Genomic DNA, 21665 nt, shown 5'->3' with positions numbered 1-21665 from the left:
TCCTTGCAAGACTGACAGTAGTGTTGTTTCACCTCTAAATGACTGTAGCAAAAAAGGATCCAGCAAAATACTTGTTCAGTTATAAATAAGAAAAGATGAAAACAAACATGATTAAGCACAATTACATTGAGATTTTAAATGTCTAACTCTTAGCTTTTATACTTTTATATTAGAATCTATAAAAAAGGCTGTACTTCCCTTTATTTTGTAAAATTCAAGGCCCTTAGTACAGTACTTAACTCACAGCCAGTCACTCAATAGCTAACATCATAATAATTGTTATTCATTCTTCAAAATTTTTATAATTATATTTAAGGCATACACTATGATGATCTGATATAGACATACATAGTGAAATAATTACTACAGTCAAGCTAATTAACATATCATCTCCTCAGTTACCATTTTTTTATGTGTGATGAATGCACCTAAAATTTACTCTCTATTTACTCTCTACTAAGTATATTATCATTGTTTTTTTTTTTTAAAGATTTTATTTATTTATTTGACAGAGAGAGAGAGACAGCGAGAGAGGGAACACAAGCTGGGGGAGAGGGAGAAGCAGGCTTTCCACTGAACAGGGAGCCCAATGCAGGTCTCGATCCCAGGACCCTGGGATCATGACCTGAGCCGAAGGCAGATGCTTAATGACTGAGCCACCCAGGTGCCCCCATATTATCATTGTTCAACATAGTATTATTAAGTAGACACATGCCCATACATTACTTCCTCTTCCCTTTCTCCTCCTTCTTCTTCTAGATTCCACATATAAGTGAGACACATCACAATTCTTTTTGACCTATTTCTCTTTGCATAATGTACTCTGGTTCACCCCACTCTATTCTGGCATGCAAGGTCTCTACTGAGAAATCCACTGTGCACCTTATGGGAGTTCTCCTGTACATGAGGAATATTATTTTCCTGCTGTTTTAAAATTCCTCTGTCTTTGACTTTAGGCAATTTTATTATAATGTGTCTTGGAGATCTTTTTTTTGTGTTGAAACTTTTGGAGGGTCTATGTGCTTCATAAACTTGGATGTCCAAATCTCTCCCCAGACTTGAAGTTCTCAGCAATCATGTCTTTAGATAAGCTTTCTGACCTTTTCTCCATCTCTTTTCCTTCTGGGACCCCAGTAATGTGCAGGTTGTTTCTTTTAGTGGTACCTCATAATTCCCGTAGGCTCTCTTCACTCTTTTTCATCCTTTTTTCTTTTTGTTTCCCTAACTGGATAATTTCAAATGTCCTGTCTTTGAGTGCACTGATTTTCTTCTTCTGCTTGGTTGAATCTGCTTTTGAAGCTCTCTATTAGATTCCACAGTTAAGTCATTGTATTCTTGAATCCTAGGGTTTCTTTCTTTCTTTTTTTTTTAATGGTTTCTATTTCTTTTTTAAACATTTTATTTTGTTCATGCATTGTTTTCCTAATTTAATTGTCTGTGTTTGCTTGCACTGTGGTTCACTGAATTTCCTTAAGAGAATTATTCTGAATTTTCTAACAGTTTATAGATCTCCATTATTTAGGGTCAGTTACTGGAGCTTTATTAATTTACTTTGGTGGTGCCATGCTTCCTTGATTATTCAAGATCCTTATGGTCTTGTGTTGGTGTCTGTGCATCTGAAGAAGCAGGCAACTCTTCCAGTCTTTATAAACTGCCTTCAGCAGGGAAAACTTTTTATCAGCTAGACCTTCCAGAGATTCTGGGGTAAGAGGGGGCATCTGGTAGGGTCTATTGGTGAATAAGTCTGATGCAGGCTTGGTGCTTGGGTCCACAGGGTTCCATAGGAACCCACCTAGAGCCTGGGGTCAAGAGGGTTGGTCTGGCACTGATTTAGGTCTGGTTCTTGGGATTGTGGTGAAGTTGGGTGCTCATTGCACTCTTCTTTTCCCATGGGGAGTGTGTTTCTCTTCATCCTGGGCTAGCCAGGTTTAGGGGAGGGGTGATGGGGGTAATATAACACATATTTTCTTATTTCCATGCTCCACTCAGGTGTTATAATCCCTCACCTAGAATCTTTTGCTCCTGTTAAGGTATTTTTGTTCATGGAGAGTTGTTGTTCAAATTAATGTTTCTGTAGGCAGAGGGACATTGGAAATTACTATACCATCGTCTTGCTGGCATCACTTCCCATTAATATTCATTCTTTAAGACCCATCTTCAACATCACCTCCACTCTCAAACCTCCTCTGTATCTTTAGAGTCAGAGGCTCTTCCATTTCCCCAGCACCCAGTACATTCCCTAATGTTGGTATCTATGGTTGTGTACTGCAAGGATTTTTTTACAAGTTTCTTTCCCCCCTAACTATAAGCACCTTGAAGATAGAGACAATGTACAGTTTATCTTCATTACTTGATTACTTTGCATAGCATCACCCACAACTCTGAGTGTTCGATATATTTTGGTAGAGTAAATATACTTCCTCAGTTACCTAAATTAAATTTCCTAAATTTATTGATAAGTGACAGCTCTAAACCATTTCCAAGGAGAATGGGTTTTGCACAAAATTTATTCACAAAATATATACACACTCTTACTGTTTTGCTTATGAACCTTATAATAGGAAAAAGACAACTGTATGAAAAAGACCAGCAAGGTCACCGCCCTATCTTCAACTTCCAAAGTGCTTAATTAAAATCAGCTGAAGCAGTGTGGAACTGTCACTGTCTTCTAAGATATTAAGGGAGACAACTATTCAGAAGTGAGTCTCATAAACTGTAGACATCTGCTTCAGACAGAAGGGCAGGGAAAATGTAATAAAACCAGAAACACAGATACACAGAAATTAGAAAGATGTCATTAGCAGAATATGGTAAGTGAAAATGCATTAACTAATTAAAGCTCCATTGGGACTGTCTTTGGCTAATTTCATTCCTCAGATGAGCAAACTGATCAAAGGTAAGTTTTAAAGAACTATTTGGAATTGAATATAATCTCCATGAGGGCAGGGACTACATTATTTCATTTATGCCTTGCACCTAAAACCACGCCTGATCCAAAGCAGTTGCTCAGTAAATATTTGTTAAATGAAGCAATGAGTAAATAATTTAAGGGCAAATGAGAATCAGTATTGATTAACAAGGAGGAATCTCATGCACTACTGAGTCCTTCCCACAAAGAACAATAAGTTCTATCAACTTCATTCTTAACTAGATGAACTAATGAGAAGTAAATAAATTTTCACTGACTCTAAATCTTTCAGATACTGTCTGATAACCTCCTTCCTCTTCCATTTAAATTTCTCCCAAAGAAGTCTAATTTGTTAATCCCACTTCCAAACCTGCAACCCACTCCCATCAGATGATTGTAGCCAGACCTCTACCACCATCCTTCTCAAACCATTCTGCCTAATGGTGTCAATGCAAATGACTTTACACTGGCCCAATCCAGTGGACAATCCCAGGGATTGTTTTCTGAATCTCTTCTTATATATGAGGGTAACTCTTGGTCACCCTCACCTTTTCCAATTCTCTATTCACTAAGTCTTTTAACATTAGCCTCGTGCTTTGTTGGTTTTCACACATTCACTTAAGCTTGCCTTTTCTGCCTCCTCCATGGGCTCCTTTTCCTTACCTATTCCTCCAGCATCTGTTTTCTGTCCCACCTCACTATTCTCACTCTGAACACTCTCCTGAGTCATTTTTTTCTCTAAGAGACCTAAATATGCACATCTCTAAACTCCAGATTTGTGTATTTGTTCATTTGTTCAATAGACAACAATAATAAATAATAAGTTGGACATGGTGGCAGGTACTGTGGATAAAAGGATAAAAATAAGACAATTATTTACCTGCAAAGAAAGTACACTTGAGAGAGGACAATAAACAGGTAATTACAGTCCAGTGTGAAAGTGATCTAAAAAGGTTTAGCAGAGTGCTAAAGTACATTAGTAAGCATTAGGACAAGTAAGCACTGGGCAAAAGGAATGAAGGGTCTTTAAGGCATAAGGAGAATCTTAAGAGTGAAAAAAAGGATAGTCCATTGAGATCATAGAATTTAAGTCTGTGCAAAGCTACTTAATCCCCTGGAGAGAGGGGAAGGCATGAGAAATGGCAGGTGGGAGATTACTCAGCAGATATAAATAGTAGTCGAATGAATGAATAAATGAAAGAAAGAAAAATGAAAAGGAAGGATAGAAAAGAAAGAAAAGGAAAAGAGGGTAAAGAAGGGAGGAGGAGACAGATAAGAAGACAGACAAGAGAGGGAGGGTGGGTGTGAGGGAGAGGGGTGAGAGAGAGAGAGCCATACCCCTTATTTATCATGGATCTGCTATGTTGTATTAAATAGAAGAGAAGAGGTAAATGATGTGAAACTTAAAAGACTTCCCCCTTGTCCTTATTGTTGATAAACTACTGTAATTCTCCCTAAACCTCCTGAAATCCTTATGGCATTAAGGGACTTGAAAGTAAAACAACAACAAAACAAAGCAACTAATCCTACACTGTTTTCTGTACATAAGAATGTGTTGTCAGTACTTTCGCTCAATTACTTCGACAAATATTTGGGTATAAAGCAATGTTTATGTTTAGTGATACAGCCATGAACAAGTTCCCTCAGGGAACTTGCATTCTGGTATGCATGAGGTGTGAACTTGTCTTGCCTTCTCTGGTAAGGGTCTGAAGAACCTGACTGCAGCAGGTCTTCTTTATGGGAAAACGAAACTCCTAACGCTGGCTCTTTCTACATCTGCTTCTCTAATATAGTCCAGCCCTGTCCCCAATGTAGTCTTCAAGGACATATCTTCACCCAGATACAAGGCAAGCTTGCTCTCCTTCCTTCAGAATCTGCCCTCAGCTCACTTGCCGTTCTCATCCTTGTTTAGGGAGCACACACAAACATATGAAAGGCCAAAGCTACATCTCGCACTAGTAATAATTTATTTTAAATCCCAGCTTATGTCTTTTAGCTCAGTGCCACTCAGAATGCGGTCTGCAGACTTAAGTAAAGAATTTGTCTGCAAAAATTTAGAAATTGTGTAACAGTTTACATTGTCTCAACACCCAAAGCATTCAAAAGCATTTATTTTATTGAACAGGATACAGACCAGTGCAGTAAGTCACATGTGCTGTAAGTCACAAAACAGTTATGCACAGTAGGGCCACACAGCAGTGAGTGATATTTGAAGGTTCGTTTGTCAGCTACGAACCAAAAGTGTATAAAAATTGAAAACAAACATAAGAATTTGTTTTTATTTAAAACTCATCACCTGGGGCGCCTGGGTGGTTCGATCATTAAGTGTCTGCCTTCAGCTTAGGTCATGGTCCCAGGGTCCTGGGATCGAGCCCCGCATCGGGCTCCCTGCTCCGCAGGAAGTCTGCTTCCCCCTGCTTGTGTTCCTGCCCTTGCTATCCCTCTCTCTGTCAAATAAATACATAAAATCTTTAAAAAAAATAAAACTCATCACCTCTATTACAGTTGTTTTAACTATTAATCAGAATTTTTTAAATTGATGGTTTAACATTATCTAAATTAGAAAAATAAAACTGGTAATATTTATCCATAATTTACAGGTGACAATACAATTTCATTGGATTTTTGTTAAGAAATTGCTCTTAAATCTTTTCTTCCCTTCCCATCAACATATCTCTGTGAGATTGGTTTGCTTCTATTAAGTGAGGTTTTTTTTTTAAAGATTTATTTATTTATTTGACACAGAGAGAGAGAGAGAGTGCAAGTAGGCAGAGTGGTAGGCAGAGGGAGAGGGAGAAGCAGGCTCCCCACTGAGCAGAGAGTATGATGCAGCACTCGATCCCAGGACCCTGGGATCATGACCTGAGCGGAAGGCAGATCCTTAACCAACTGAGCCACCCAGCTGCCCTGTTACATGAGTTATTAAAATAGGCACGGAAAGAGTTTCAGTGTACAACATCTCCCCCTGCAAACTATACTGACATCCTAACCTAGATTAGTTACTAAGCAAGAAACTAGCTCATTTCTCATATTAAAAGCTTTAAATATTGGTATATGCAGTGTTGTTCAAAGTATACATAAAGACATTGAATATGGGGAATCACAATTTCACTCAATTTTTATTTATTTATTTATTTATAAAAAGGTTTACTTTTTATAATTTTATTTTTCTATATTTTAGAGAGAGTGGTGGGGCAAGGAGGAGAGGGAGAGAGAATCTCAAGCGGACTCCCCGCTGAGCATGGAGCCTGATGCGGGGCTCGATCTCATGACCCTGAGATCATGACCTGAGCTGAAATCAAGAGTTGGAGGCTTAACTGCCTGAGTTACCCAGTCATCCCTCATAAATTTTGTTTTTGAGTGCAGAATAACATGAATGGCTTTAATGGCAATCTTATTAATTGCCTAAAGAATCTGGTAGCATTCATGATGCAGTAAAGCAGAGCTGAATGCCATTATGTTCCATTTAGCTTTTAATTACACAGTGTATAAAAAGTTCCTGCTTCTAGTACTCTCAATGAAGGTGTTTGGAAGTGTTCTGCCATCTTGTCCATAGCAGAGCTGGGCAGCCATCTTTTCTGCCTTTGGGCTAAATCCAGGACTGGAAGCGTAGCTAGGGCTATACATCCTTCTGGATAGTTTTCCACATCGCCTCTTATCCATTAGTTTTCTGGTATGAAATCAAATGCAGTATCTGGCTTATTCTCAGGAGTATTTCTGCGCACAAAGAAGGCTCTTCTAGCTCCATTTTGCATAGTTTTTTAGGCAAGTTCCTTCTCAATCCCACTGGGAGACAGTTCCCTTCCTCCTCCACTGGGCAATGAGGTCAGCTGTCCAAACACACAAAGACCTTGGAGAAACCAAGGTTTTCTTCCATGAAAATCTATCTTCAGATACAAGTCTTTGTGATTTGTTACTCTTTACATTAAGCAAATATTGAAGATAGTACGGACCTCCTCTCAGCTAATACTCACAACAGCTTTTGAAGCATCACTAGCTCCAATGGACAAATAAGGAAATCAAGGCTCAGAGTTATTAAGAATTTGGCCTAAGTCATACAACTAGTCAAGGGAAGAGTGGGGACTGGAATCCAGGTTTGACTGACTGTCCATCCTCTGGTATATTAATGAAGCAGGCAATTACAGATCAGTAGCCCTCTGTTTCTTCTTATTCATATTACTGAAATTCCATAATTGCCTCAAACTAATGGAATTTTTTTCCCATGACCTAAATGTCACTTGGTCTATTAAGGATATTTCTGCTTTTTCTGACTTGGCCCATAAGAAATGCAATGAATGTCATTAGATCTACTAAAAATGCTTCTCCATAAGACTAGCAAGGGATTTGTTCATCTATTATCCTCCATTGTGTTTTCTGAATGTGTCTAATTTTACATCTGAGTTCACTGATATCTCAAGTAGGTGAAGTTTAAAGCTTATACAAACTGAAGCACATCAAGAGGCTTTTAACTTATTAATGTATACATAGTTGTATAAAATATGCTATGAATGAAATAGAACTATAGGCTTTTAATTTTACATGACTAAAATTTTAATATTTCAATAAACAAATGAAAATATCCTAAGTTGGGTATTATTCTATCCTAAGTTTGGTATTATTCTATTTAATATGTAATTATAATGTATCATTATATACTTTTAACTATATATTTTTATATATAATATTACACAGTATATATTTCAATACTTAATTTTGGAATTTGATGCAAAAAGCATGGCTGATAATGCATTCTGATGGTTTTTAAAATGTATGCAGATGAATTCTCCTTCTCTGACAGTGTGCAATATTCGATGAGGTGCATTCATTACAAGGGCAAAAATACATTAGTGAGTTTGATTCACAGTCAAACTCTATAGAGATACTTTCTTTTGTTTTGAAGTTACAGTAAGATTTCAACTATTTTAGTCCCTTTTGCCTTTTCTTCTGCTCTGGTCTTTATCGTATCTTCTTCTCTAGTTCTACAGTTGTGGAAACATCCCTTTTCAGAGAAAACAAACCAGAATGCTTCCTTGCCCTTTAAAACACTTCAAAATTCTTTTTTTTTTCAAAGAAGATTCCACGTGTTTGTGTTGTACTTAACTCGTCCATTGTAAGTAATTAAAATTCCATTAAATCATTTCCCCAAGCCACACACATTAATACTGGGATCATTTGCTACTTTGGAGAAGCAGTGGAGCCCTGTAACAAAAGCGTACACTTTAGAGCTGGAAATTACTAGTTGGAGCCTTTGCCCTCATTGCCAGTTGCCTGACTTTGAGCAACTCACTTTACCTCTCTGTATGTGCAGTACTATCACCTGGGAAATCTCATGCATTATTTTGGTTTCAACTATTTACCTCTTTGTGAGTGTCTCCAGCCTACTGGATAAAGCCTCCTGAATGTAAATGCTCCATGTGAAATCCAATTCAATTCAGTATGTTACCACTCCCAAACTTGAAGGAGTTTCTTCTCTTGTTCCCTCACTAGATCAGATAATGATCCAGGTGTCCAATCCAGTGTTTCTCCATTTCCCTCCATACGTATTTAATGGGGGAGACTTTTTTCTTCACAGATATTTCTAAAATCTATGCCTTCCTCACCATCTTCATTTTTATCTTCTTAGGGTTATTATCACTTGCTACAACGATTTCAGTAGCTTCCTAACCAGTCTCTCTGACTCTAGTCTTGTTCTCACCCCTAATTTGTCCTCACTGGTATCATCAAAGTGCTCAGTTTAAAATGCAAACCCCGCTGCCCTCTGCTCCCCCTGCACTGCTTAGAACTCACTTACATGCTTAAGCTTAAGCTCCTTGGCTGGCACGTGTATGTAGTCCCCCTCCTGCCCACCACTCCTGCTTCCTTTCTGCTCTGCCTCCTGTATTGCCCCATATGGTTCTCCAAGTCTTTGCTCATAATGTTCCCTCCCACTGAGAGAGCTTTTCTCTCTTTCTTGACCCCTCCCACTGAGAGAGCTTTTCTCTCTTTCTTGACCTGGCCATCATGTGTCAGAACTATCCCATCCGGAGCTCCTCAGTCTTCCCTAGGTGTCTTCTTCTGTGTTTCTGGGCATCCTGTTACCTCCACCACGGTTTTAATAAGGTATTTCAAAATAGCCTATTTACCACATTCACTCTTCCTCTCCTTTCAGATTCTCAAGGACATACTGCCTGATTCATCTCTGTATTCTCAATGCTATATCACATTCTTGCATTTGCATATAAGTGCACGATAAATACCATTGAACCATGAAGAATACTCTCAAAACAGGATGCGAGTGGCTAGGAAGACCCGTTCAGCACTGACATTATAGTCCATACCATTCTCCAAATATTCTGTTGAATTCATCATGATGTCAGTCAGGAACCCACTGCTGTTTATATTCTTCTGTGTCCTGGTTGGGTTGCCCCAACTTTTGGCACATACAAACATTTATTAGTCATCTATTAATAGATACCTTATCAGCAAATGATAAAAGAAAAAGACAAAGGGAAAAGGGCTATTTAGGGCTATTTGAAGGGTACAGATGCTGACTCTGTTGGAGACCTCTCTCAAGAAAACCATCAGTGTAGCCAAGGTTCATAAATTTCACATGGGACAAGATCCAATAAAGTTGAAATTATAATGACACTTTTAGAACAACATAAAAAGAGTATGTAAAAAGAATATAATGCACGATGTGATAAATGTTATAATGGAGGTGTACAAGGAAATATAAAGAAAAAGACTAATTTAGGGGAGCTGGGAAGACCTCTTGGGGCGTGAATTTTGGGGTGTGCCAGGAAAGATGGATAGGAAATGGCCAAAGCAATTTAGCAAATTAGAGTCACTCTGGCTGAAATTACCAAAAAACAAGAAAAAGTATATTTGATTTTCTTCCTGAATGACTGACAGAATGACACAAACTTGAATCTATAGAAGACAGAACTTTGCCCTCAGTTGAAGTTGGGTGGTCCATGTAACTAGACAGCTAATTTTATAAACATAATGTTCTGTACTTCACATAAATAATGATCTTTAGTAAATCCACATTAATTTCTTTTAAGTCATGATTATGTCTTCTGAATCAAAGCTCTGGGCCCAAGCTAAATTTCCTGACTGGTATAGGGGCAAAGCTTCCTTGTACATCCACCAAACAAAGGAAGTTTGAAATGTCAGCAAAAAGGCACCGAACAAAAGCAATAGGAAACAATTCATGGAAGAGCTTGACTAGGATGACTTGAATATATTTTTTTAAGACTGTCCTTGTGATGAGCTAGAAACGTCAGCAGAGTTAAAAATAAAAATCAATCTTGCTTCCGTAAGCACTGACAATTTTTCCTCACAGAGTATATTTCCCTAACTGATTCTTCAGGGTATGCTAATTTTCTTTGTGACATTTCTAGCTCTCATTTATTCCAAAGGAAATTCTGAGAAAAAAGAACTTTGATCTTCCCTTTGCTTTGGTGAAAACAATAGCTTTTTTTTTTTTTTTTAGCTTTGAGATAGAGGCAGTTCTCTTCAAAGGTTTTTTTTTTTTTAAAAGATGATTTTAAAGATGATCTGCTCCTCCTTGTCAGCCAGAATATCTATTCATCCTTGATAAATACTATCACAATGAAGGATTTAACACGAAGTTAATTCGAATCTCATTTGCTGTCCTTATTTAAAAACTGCATTAAAAATTCCCTTAAAGTAACATAAAAATAAATATTAGACATAATTACAGCTTCTCAAGAACAAACGAATTCATCTGAATGCAGACAAGAATAAGTACAGTCCAGGTAAATTAAAGACTACATGCATAAATGTACATACAGCCACATTGCAGTCTCAGAAAGCAATGCTGGCAATGTTTAATAGAATTTCAGTATTTTTCAAATAAAGAAGAGATATGTTGTTCTAAAAGTGTCATTATAATTTCAACTTTATCGGATTTTGTCCCATGTGAAATCTATGAACCTTGGCTACACTGATGATTTTCTTGAGAGAGGTCTCCAACAGAGTCAGCATCTGTACCCTTCAAATAGCCCTAAATTTTCTGGATATAAAAAGAAGTAGACTGGATACTGGAATAAATTCAATAAAATGCTAATAGCACAAAAATAGAAGACCATTACATTGCAATTAACCTGATTTCCAATTCGATTCAACTATTTTTATGGTACTTACTACGTACCAAGCACAGTGCAGAACTAGGATCTGGTTGCCCTCATATGTATTGAGCAAGACAGGTAAGTAACCCTCAAGTCAAAAGAAAACAAATGAAATCAAAGAGGTTGTTAAGTCTTAAAAAAGAAATTGCTTAATTTCAGCTGAGGCTATAACTGAAGGCTTCCTGCAGGAAGATAAATTTGAGATGGATCTTAAATAATTATACTCTTTCAGCACATGGGAATAGAGCTGAAGCATGCCCTGGGCGACAGCTGGCTTAAAAGAAATTGAGGAAGAACTGTTAGTGAAGGAAGTATGGGAGGGATTCTGTTCACACATCTGTCTCACGCCCCTCTTTTTCTTGAATTCTAGTCTACACATACTTTAAAATTTCTCCTTCTCTCTCTTCAGGATTTTTACACATGCTGTTCCCTCTGCTAGGAAATACCCCTTCTGCACACCTTTATCTCCCATTCCCTGTCCTTTAAACAATGCAAGCCCATATCCTCCTTCAGATCTCTGCATAAATGTCACTTCCTCAAATCATTCATTCCCAAAACCTTTAACCATCTTCCCATCCCACTCCCAATTAAGACTGATTTCCTTCTTATACACCTACAAGCACCTTACACATTCCCTACAGAAGTTTTTCACATATTGCTGTAAGTTACTAGTAAAAATTTTGTTTAATGTTTATCATAATCCACAGGCAAAATTTTCCTGTATGGCAGCATTATCTTGTCTTCTGTAATGGCCCCAATGTAAAGCTGTCCCTGGTACCTGATGGGCACGCAGGGTTTATTGAATAAATATCAGTATCCAACAGTTCCTTTAGATTTACACTGTGTAAGAATTTGGCACTGAAGTATAACTTATATTCTGTAAATTTTAAATCCTTCATATAATTCATATATAGAAAAGGAGTCTAGAAAACTTCTAAGCCTTATAAATGAATTCACATTTTTTGTAGACTTAGATGTTTTCTCTTGCTATTGAAGAATCACTTCTAATATAAAACAAAATTTACAACCTGGAAACTCTGTGTTCCTGGTCTGAAAACAGAAAGAGATTGAATATACACATTTAGTTTAGTTTATAGCTTATCTTACAGAAACAGAAATATGGATGCATCTTAAAATATAAAAAAATGAAATTTGGCTGAAGGACAGAATGAAAAACAAATAAAAAACTGCTACGGAGGAGATAAATATACAGCTGGAATGTTTCCAGTTAATCAAAAAAAAAATCACATCAGTTAATAACTCTAAAAGCTGCAGCTTTATAAAGAAACACACCTGGAGGACAAAGGCATTATTTATATTCTATTTAATGTTCTCTCTGTCTGTCTTGATCTACCTCCTTCTCCCTCTCTTACTCTCTCTCAGATTTCATTAAATCCATATTCTTGTTGATTTAAGGTAGCTTTCACAGTTCCTCATCAATAGAACAACCAAAACACTCCATTTCAAGCTTGGACATACTGTTTGCTATCCAAATAGGACTAGGAAACAGTGTTCTATGGACTGAAGACTCCGAGGGAAGACAGAAACAGGAATGGGGGTATGATCTTATGAGTGGAGATAGGGTGTAAAGGCTCAGGTCCTGATGTTCTTTATTTTCTCAAGCTGTTTGATAGCTGTACTTAAAGACAAAACATGGCAGTGAGTCCATGCCACCATTGATATCTATCTTATGCCAGGGGAACATAGTCACTGACATTTCCCTTCCTCAGAGGTAGAAAGAAATGACACATTTCATGGAGGTGCTATCATGGGAATACCCAAACACGTGCATACTTCTGGCCAGACATTTCTCAGTTGAAAAAATTGTTCAAAATACATGGCTCTGAGATTTGTATCTGTATAGCATTTCTTGTTAACAAAAATAAGATTTCTATCTTCCTTCTGCTTGTTATATAAACTACATTTTGGCTTTAAAAAAACTTTCTTTAAAGAAAATTCTTTATCCACAAGGGTATACCTTAAGAGAATATATGCTTTGAATATTTTCTTGCCTTATTTCTGTAAAGAGATGAATTTACATTTAGATATCCAAAATTATAAGCCCTAAAAAATTCAGTATGAAGTTATCACTTCACAAAAATAATAAATGATCTCAAAAACTAATATACAACTTGCTTTCTTTAATTTTTCTGTTATATTTTACTGTTGACTTTATACTAAAAATAATATTTAAAAAATAACCATCTAGACCCCTCAAACTGAAAGAAGTACTTTAATACACAGAATATTGTTCCCATTTACATTATATTTTGTCTCACTGGTCACCATGCAGTGGTATTTTTTGTCAATAAGCAGGATACATTAAAATGAAAGGTTTGGTAATGATAAATTACAACCATGTAGGGCAGGAAAAAATGATGCTAATGGGGAAGATGGCTCATGGCCAGAATAAAAAGGAAAGCCTGAGGTAGAAGACAGAGAATAAAATAGCATGAGGATGGTGAAGGTAGGGAATAAGAATGCCTCTTCTCCTAAATTTCTTGATTAGAATTTCTGAATTAAACACTTTACAAGCTATTACTTCTTTCTTTTTTTTTCTTCTCCAAGTTTTTATTTAAATTCCAGTTAATTAACAGTGTAACATTAATTTCAAGTATAGAACTTAGTGATTCATCACTTACATACAATACCCAGTGCTCATTACAAGTGCCCTCCTTAAACCCCATCACCTGCTCAACCCATCCCCCTTGTCCACCTCCCCTGCAGTAACCATCAGTTTGTTCTCCGTAGTTAAGAGCCTGTTTCTTGGTTTGCCTCTCTTTTTCCCTGCTATGTTCATTTGTTTTGTTTCTTAAATTCCACATATAAGTGAAATCATATGGTATTTGTCTTTCTCTGACTGACTTATTTCACTTAGCATAATACTCTCTAGCTCCATCCACATCACTGCAAAAGGCAAGATTTCATTCTTTTTTATGGCTGAGTAATATCCCATTGAATATATATACCACATCTTTATCCATTCATCAATTGATGGACATTTGGGCTCTTTCCATAATTTGGTTATTGTTGATAATGGTGCTATACACATTGGGGTGCATGTATCCCTTTGAATCAATATTTTTGTAGCCTTTGGGTAAGTACTTAGTAATTGCTGCATCATAACGTCGTTCTATTTTTAACTTTTTGAGGAACCGCCATACTTTTTCCAGAGTGGCTACACCAGTTTGCATTCCCACCAACAGTGTAAGAGGGTTCCCCTTTCTCCACATCCTTGCCAACACCTGCTGGTTCCTGTGTTGTTAATTTTAGCCATTCTGACTGGAGTGAGGTGGTATTTCATTGTAGTTTTGATTTGTATTTCCCTGATGATGAGTGATGCTGAGCATCTTTCCATGTGTCTGTTAGCTATCTGTATGTCTTCTTTGGAGAAATGTCTGTTCATGTCTTCTGCCCATTTCTTGACTGGATTATTTGTTTTTTTTGGGGTGTTGAATCTTTTTTTTTTTAAAGATTTTATTTATTTATTTATTTGAGAGAGCGAGAAAGAGAGAGAGAGGGAGAGCACATGAGAGGGGGAAGGGTTAGAGGAAGAAGCAGACTCCCCGCTGAGCAGGAAGCCCGATGCGGGACTCGATCCCGAGACTCCAGGATCATGACCTGAGCCGAAGGCAGTCACTTAACCAACTAAGCCACCCAGGCGCCCCTTGGGGTGTTAAATCATATAAGTTCTTATACTAACCCTTTATCAGATATGTCATTTGCAAATACCTTCTCCCATTCCATAGGTTGCCTCACTGGGTTTGAGGAAGCATAGAAGACATCAGGGAGACCCTTACATGGTATTTCTTAATAATCAAGAACTTCATCTGATTTGGCATAGGATGGTATATTTTATTTATTTATTTATTTTTTATTTTTTTATTATTTTTTTTAAAGAAGTAGATTTTTGTAAATATTATTGATCAACTTACTTCTTTTTTTTTTTAAAGATTTTATTTATTTATTTGACAGAGACAGAGATAGCGAGAGCAGGAACACAAGCAGCGGGAGTGGGAGAGGGAGAGCAGGCTTCCTGCAGAGCAGGGAGCCTGATGTGGGACTCAATCCCAGGACTCTGGGATCATGACCTGAGCCGAAGGCAGACGCTTAACGACTGAGCCACCCAGGCGCCCTAGGATGGTATATTTTAGACACAGCTGTTAAACATTTGTGCTGGCTGAAACTTGTTCATTGGGGGTAACAGCTAAACCAGAGTGTCTTCAGGCAACCAGTGTCAGGACCTTGAGGCATACTGCAAAGACTTCTCAGGTGTGCTGCATGGTCTGTCCTTCCAGAGACTGGAAGAGGAGTGGTCAGACCAGCCAGCTGGTCTCAGCCCACTTTATGAAAATGTCAACCATTTTAGATGTTATTTGCAATAGAAGCATAAGATACAAATGGGCAGCAGTAATTAAACAAAAGCTTTCCAATGGCTTCTGCATTGTACTTACAATAAAATCTATACCACCTATAATGGCCTACAGTTCTACATAACCAAGTCTCTACAAATATCTCTTGACATGCATCATCATCCTTAATGTCTAGAATCCTTCTGGCTTTCTTTGTCTTCCTCAAAAATGATAAGCTTATTCTTATGATTTATGTACATTAGTTCATTGTTTTGGGAAAGACCTTCCCCCCATTTTGGCAAGGCTGTCTCCTTTTGATTCAGTCTTCCGTCCAAATACCACCCAATAATTAAGTCATCACTAACTACTACCTCCTCTAAATAACCAACCTCCTAATATGGCAATTTGTTTTAGGTTTTCTTCATTGCACTTTTCACTATCTGCAATAATTTGTTTACTGATTTGTTTATTTGTTCATTTTCTGTTTTTCTTAATTTCATAGGAATGGAAACTTCATGAACACTGAATCAGTGAATAACTGATGGCCCAAAATCAGAGCAATTGATAGTATCTGACACCTTAGTAACAGATAATGTGTTTTCAGCATATTATGTTCACTTCAGTAACTAAGATGACTTAACATAGTGCAAAAGTATAAACTCTAAAGAAAAAAAAGCCTGCAATTTAAATCCTAGTTTTACTCCTTGTTATCTAGGTAAATTTGTGTAAGTTTCCCTTTAAGTGGAGATGATACTATGGAACTCACTGGTTTATTAAATAATCCACATAACTCACCTAGCATTATGACTGACTCAATATGTTCTTAAAAACTGATAGGTATTATAGTTGTCATCATCTTTTATGTTAAGTAGCATATTATTTCCACCTATTCTTTGCTGTTCTGGAGAAATCTCTAGAACTAGAATGGAATCCATTGTTCCCTCTTGTCCAGCATCCTTACTTTGCACTTTTTGTGACAGTCCGTTGCTCTTGTGTGGTGCTAAGCCCATCCAAGAATGGGCACATGAGTTGGGTCTGGCTAATGACCGCCTCCGCAGGTCCTTTGCTGGAACTCTCCATGGAGGAGTAATGGGGGTAGACACCCTCTCTTCTTTGAATGCAACATTGGTCTTCACTGACCATCTTTACCCAAATGTGAAACAACCTTGCCTGAAAATGAAGCCCACACAGAGGAAAGAAGTACCAAGAGACAGGGAAAAAAAAAGGGATTCTTGATGACCATACCCTTGGACCCAGCTGTGCCTAATGCAGCCACACCCCCATGGATATACCTGTTAGATATGCCAATACATTATTTTGTTTATGCCAGTTTGAGTTTAGTTTCTGAAACTTGTAATCAAAAAAAAATAATAATGTTTTCTAATAAAACACTAGTTTATTTATGTTTGTTAGTTTGTTGTAAGGCTAAGGGGTAAAAAAAAAAAAAGGCCTTTTCTGAGGTCTAATTAGCAAATAAATTAACATCCAGAATGAAATGGTTTTCAGCAAGTGTTAAAAAGGCTCTGGGCTATGAGGAGCTAGAGACACCTGAGGGCTATTTTTCTACAATGGACAGTAAGAGCCCCTTTAAAGAAATGGTCAATGTTGGCCTGTGGCCCCCCAGACCACGAACAGATTGCCTAAAAGCAAGTTCAGAGTATCTGTGGTTACAAAGTAACAGGAAAAATTAAGGAAGGAATTAACACCCTTATTCAAGAAGTAAGCAGGAAGAGAAGGCATTACTGGAAGTAAAGAGGAAAATAATTGTCTTCCTGTGTAAAGGAAACTAAATATGCAACAAGTAGGATATAGAGCAGCTAATTACTGACAAGGGTACTAATTTGTACCGAGGGGTTTATGTGCTTTTCAAAATGTTTTCTCCAGAAAAGATGGATTAAAATGTTTTCTTATGTGAAGAAGATAGCATGCATTGGTATACATGCTGTTTTTCTTAATAAAGAATCTTAAATATCTTATCAGGTATCTGTTATAAATGAGTATCTATTCTATTTCTGTCAAAAAAATACCCACAGGGGTGTGAATGCTAGGCTACACCTCCATTTCTCTCTGTAGGTTATACCTAAGTAAGTTAATGCAACTAAACATACATTTTGGAGAACATCCTATGCAAAATACTTTGATAGACACCACAGGAAACACCAAGATAAAAGTATCCCTCATCTTTTTTTTAAAGTATCTCTCATCTTAAGGAGCTTATCATAGAATAAAGAAAATGAGAAATCTGTACACATAACTATCATCAGGGAGAAAAGCTGAATTCTGTAGTAGCCATAAACGAAGTAAAATGAAAGACATTCATTTAGCCTAGGGCAGTGGTTCTGAAATTTGAGCATGCATGAGAACCACCTGGAAGACTTATTACAATGAAGATTGCTGGGCTCACCCCAGAGTTTTTTTTAACAAGTTTGCAGATGGCATTGACCTGCTAGTCTGGGGATCATCCTTTGAGAACTCCAGGATCTAGGGAATTGGTTTGCAATTCTAGCCACACAGCAGAATCTCCTAGGGGACCGCTAGAGAATCTAATGGCCAGGTCTCATCCCAGCCCAATAATAAAAGAAAAATATTTTATGAAGACAACTATTAACTAGAGCTGGACATTGAATCATATGAATAGTAGTTTTATAAACAGCTGGAAATAGAGGACACAGATGCTAGATGGACGGAGAAAAGTCATGGTAGAAAGAAACTACGGTGCATGATTGGAAATGAGAGTACAGCATGACTGGAGCGTAGGTGGAGAAAAGAAATCTCAGGTCAAGTCATAATAGATCTTTTTTTTTTTTAAGATTTATTTATTTATTTCAGAGAGAGAGCGTGTGAGCAGTGGGTGGGAACAGGGACAGAGAGAGGGGGAGAAAGCAGACTCCCTGCTGAGTGACAGGGGAGGGGGTGCTTCAAGCCAGGACCCTGAAATCATGACCTGAGCTAAAACCAAAAGTCAGAGGCTTAACAGACTGAGGCAGTCAGGTGCCCCAAGTCATGAAAAATCCTGACTGCCATGCTAAGGAGGTTTTGACTCCTTTTTGGGACAATAAGAAATCACCAAATCCTTTGAGCAGGAGAGTAACACAGTAAGATGTGACTTAAAATTATTATCTAGAAGCAAAATCCCGAGTAGATTAAAACAACTTGGGGGTCTTAGAGACAGGAGACGGTTAAGATGTGACAGCAATGGTCTAGACCTATTTTCTCAACTGGAGTCCGGGGATGTGTTCTCAGGGCCCACATGTTCTATATAAATGTTTTAATTTTGTTTCCTTATTTCAAAGATAACCTAGGAATGTATTTGATCAGTTACAAAGGCCAGACTTGTCTTTTGTCATGATGGTCCTCAACTGAAGATTTTCACAACACTGGGCTTAAGCTTCTTCAGTCAGTGTTTCTTAGTCAGTGGACATACTAAGCATTCAAGATTAACTATTTTGGTTTTCCCTGTGAAAGGGGTCATTACATGATACACCTTTGAGAAATAGTGATCTGGACGAGGTAATAAAATGGGGTTAGTCCCAGAGACATTTTAGTCAGATTCATCAGGATCTCCAACATTTTAGGAGGAAGAGAAAATGGGAAATCAAAAAGATATTGGGGGCTTTAAGGCTGAGAGCTTCACAAGTGATAAAATGATGGAACCGAGTAAAGCATCTAGGAAAAGGGACAGGTTTGTGTGAAGCTGGGGGAGAAAGACAAAGCATTTGTAGTGAAAGAAAGCCTATCTATTGGTCATAACTACAAGAATGAGCACCTCCCCATATCAGGAATTTTAGGAATTAATTTATCCTCAGAGTTTAGCCATATTGTGGACAAAACCAAAAAATGTCACAATAGTATTTTTGAATTATTAAGGCTTAAGGGAGAACAAGAACATTTTTCTTTCAAAATAAAAGCTATAATCTGTAAGTAACTTAAAAAGATGACCTGTTCGCAGAATAATTCATAAGGTAGGAGGGAGATATATATGCTAATGATTTGTCAAAAATTAAAGCTTTGAATTATAACACATTTCCTTTTCGAACTTACTGTGGCTAATTTTCCCTGCCATAGGGTCATTCTGCCAGTAACACTATTTTTAGAGAGGAAAAACAGCAAAATCCAAACATTAATATATGTATTTGAAAGTAGATATTTTTCCAAACCCAAGTAAATGCTGTGTCGTATCTTCTGTGTTAACCATATTCTTCTCTCTGTGTCAGGGTGCCAGGTGTTTAAAGGAACCTATTTTACTTACCCTTCATCTACTGCAACCATCTAGGGGACACCACTATAAAATATCTATGCTTTCTCCTCCCCCTGGAAATGGTCTAATAAATATTTAATTTTTGATCTTCTTCAGCAATTAAGACAATAGCACGAAAATTTTCCAAACATTTTTTTCTATTTTATTTTTAAAAAGTGTACTCATTGAATATTTGAAATAGTAAACCCTAAATAAAAAGACTTTATATCAAAAAGAGTATCATCATCGATCACTTAACAATGAGTATGTCAAAAACGCAATTCATCTACTCCTGCCAAAATATGAAAACTTACTTTTTTAAAAAATTGAACAATTACATACCTGAGCTTCTGGTTGTATTGTTTGACTTTTTCCAGTGAGGCTGCGTTTATCTGGGCTTGAAATTCTTCCACTGAAACATTGTCTCTATAATAATATCCTTCCATGCTCTCCAGTGCTGTGTAAACAAGTAAATGTTCTCTTTCATGTGATTTCATAACTCAAGTTCTCCACATTTAGTGTAATCTTATTGATTATTAGTAAATGTATTTAAAACACTGACTATGACCACACATGCAAGAAACTATCTTTCACCAGTCCAGAAATGAATGAAAATCATTCCTCTCCTCTCAAAATAAATATCAAACATTTGGTGATTATATCGAGTGACATAATGAGGTATATCTAATAGGTAATTTCTAATTTAAACCGTCTTCTATTTTTAATGTATATATATGCACATATACATATATATATTATATATATACATACATATGTATGGGAGGCAGAACTGCGTATTAACCTACATAAGAGTAAAAAAGTTGAAATTGCTGCTCTCCATGTATACTTACATTCTTTTGCAGATGCTTATGAAATATGAGTGTAATAAAATTGAAGTATAGATAATCTTAGAATACTACCCTTACTACAATGCTTAATTTAGTTAAAAATAAGTAAGTATAAACATACATATATAACTCCCCATTAATTTTAAACATCTTTTGATTGAAATGGATTTCCTTCTTAACTAACATTTTTGTTAAGTATTTTTTCCTTTAAACTTTATGTGATGGTACTTTTAACCTTTTGGAGAGGAAATGAATTACATGGAAGTGCCTAGAAATACAAGATCTCCTATGGAGAGGTTGCCAGGAACAGAAATGGCAATGGATCCAATTTGGAAATGTAAATTATTTCCCCTTGAAATTATTGCCACTATTAAGCCTCAATTTTCAGCAGATTATTTCAAAATTGATTTAAAAAATTAATCCTCTTTCAAAACTGCTAAATGCAATAGCTTTTAAACTAATAAGTTTCTTCAAATTGACAAAAACATCACTGTTTTAGGGGCAAAAATAGAAAAGTCACTGCTAATTTTTTTTATTATTTCCAGTTTTTATTTAAATTCCAGTTAATTAACATATAGTCTAATATTGGTTTCAGGAGTAGAATTTAGTGATTCATCACTTACATATAACACCCAGTGCTTATCACAAGTTCATTACTAATACTTGCTGGGCTGTTTTCTTGACTAGTAAGATTTCTATAGCACTGAAGAAACAAAAAACCTTTTAGAGTATTGCTCAATTTGAAATAAAAAAATGGTATTATTGGCTTATAATTGAGAAAACCACTTATGGAAAATTAGAGAGATGCTTACTACATTTACTTCAGTACATGATATCAAATTTGTGGGCTTGTTTCAAGGATTGTTTGTTTACTCCTTATGACCTCTGCATTAATTAGAATATTTGTAACTGGTTCAGCAAGCTTCTGGTCCTGAATACATACAAGAAATAAAAGGAAGTCTTCCTGGTTAAACAATCCTCAAATAAATGCCACATTCACTTCCATTAATGAGATGTTATTTGTGAGAGGCAAATATTCAGAGGATTCAGTCTATCAATAGTCATCCTTCAATGTGAATTCCTCTTACCAGTTGTAAAGCTAATAATGAAAGTCCTTGCATTGGAGTAAAACCACCAATTCACTCCTTATTAGCTGTATGACCTTAGCCATGTTAATTAAAATCCAAG

At 36.7% G+C, this 21665-nt stretch overlaps 1 protein-coding gene across 1 annotated transcript in view; it reads right to left on the bottom strand.

The window, feature by feature from the left end:
- PREX2 (phosphatidylinositol-3,4,5-trisphosphate dependent Rac exchange factor 2) overlaps positions 1 to 21665 on the bottom strand; it is a 284920-nt gene that overhangs the window by 48887 nt on the left and 214368 nt on the right. The window contains exon 35 of the mRNA XM_044914225.1: positions 19972 to 20086. Within this exon, the coding sequence (XP_044770160.1) occupies positions 19972 to 20086 (115 nt within the window). The remainder of the gene's footprint in view (positions 1 to 19971; positions 20087 to 21665) is intronic.

The sequence above is a fragment of the Neomonachus schauinslandi genome, chromosome 4, assembly GCF_002201575.2.
Source record: "Neomonachus schauinslandi chromosome 4, ASM220157v2, whole genome shotgun sequence".
NCBI classification, from domain to species: Eukaryota; Metazoa; Chordata; class Mammalia; order Carnivora; family Phocidae; genus Neomonachus; species Neomonachus schauinslandi.
Note: the sequence above shows the minus strand (reverse complement) of the source record. Positions and strands in the feature narration are given on the sequence as shown.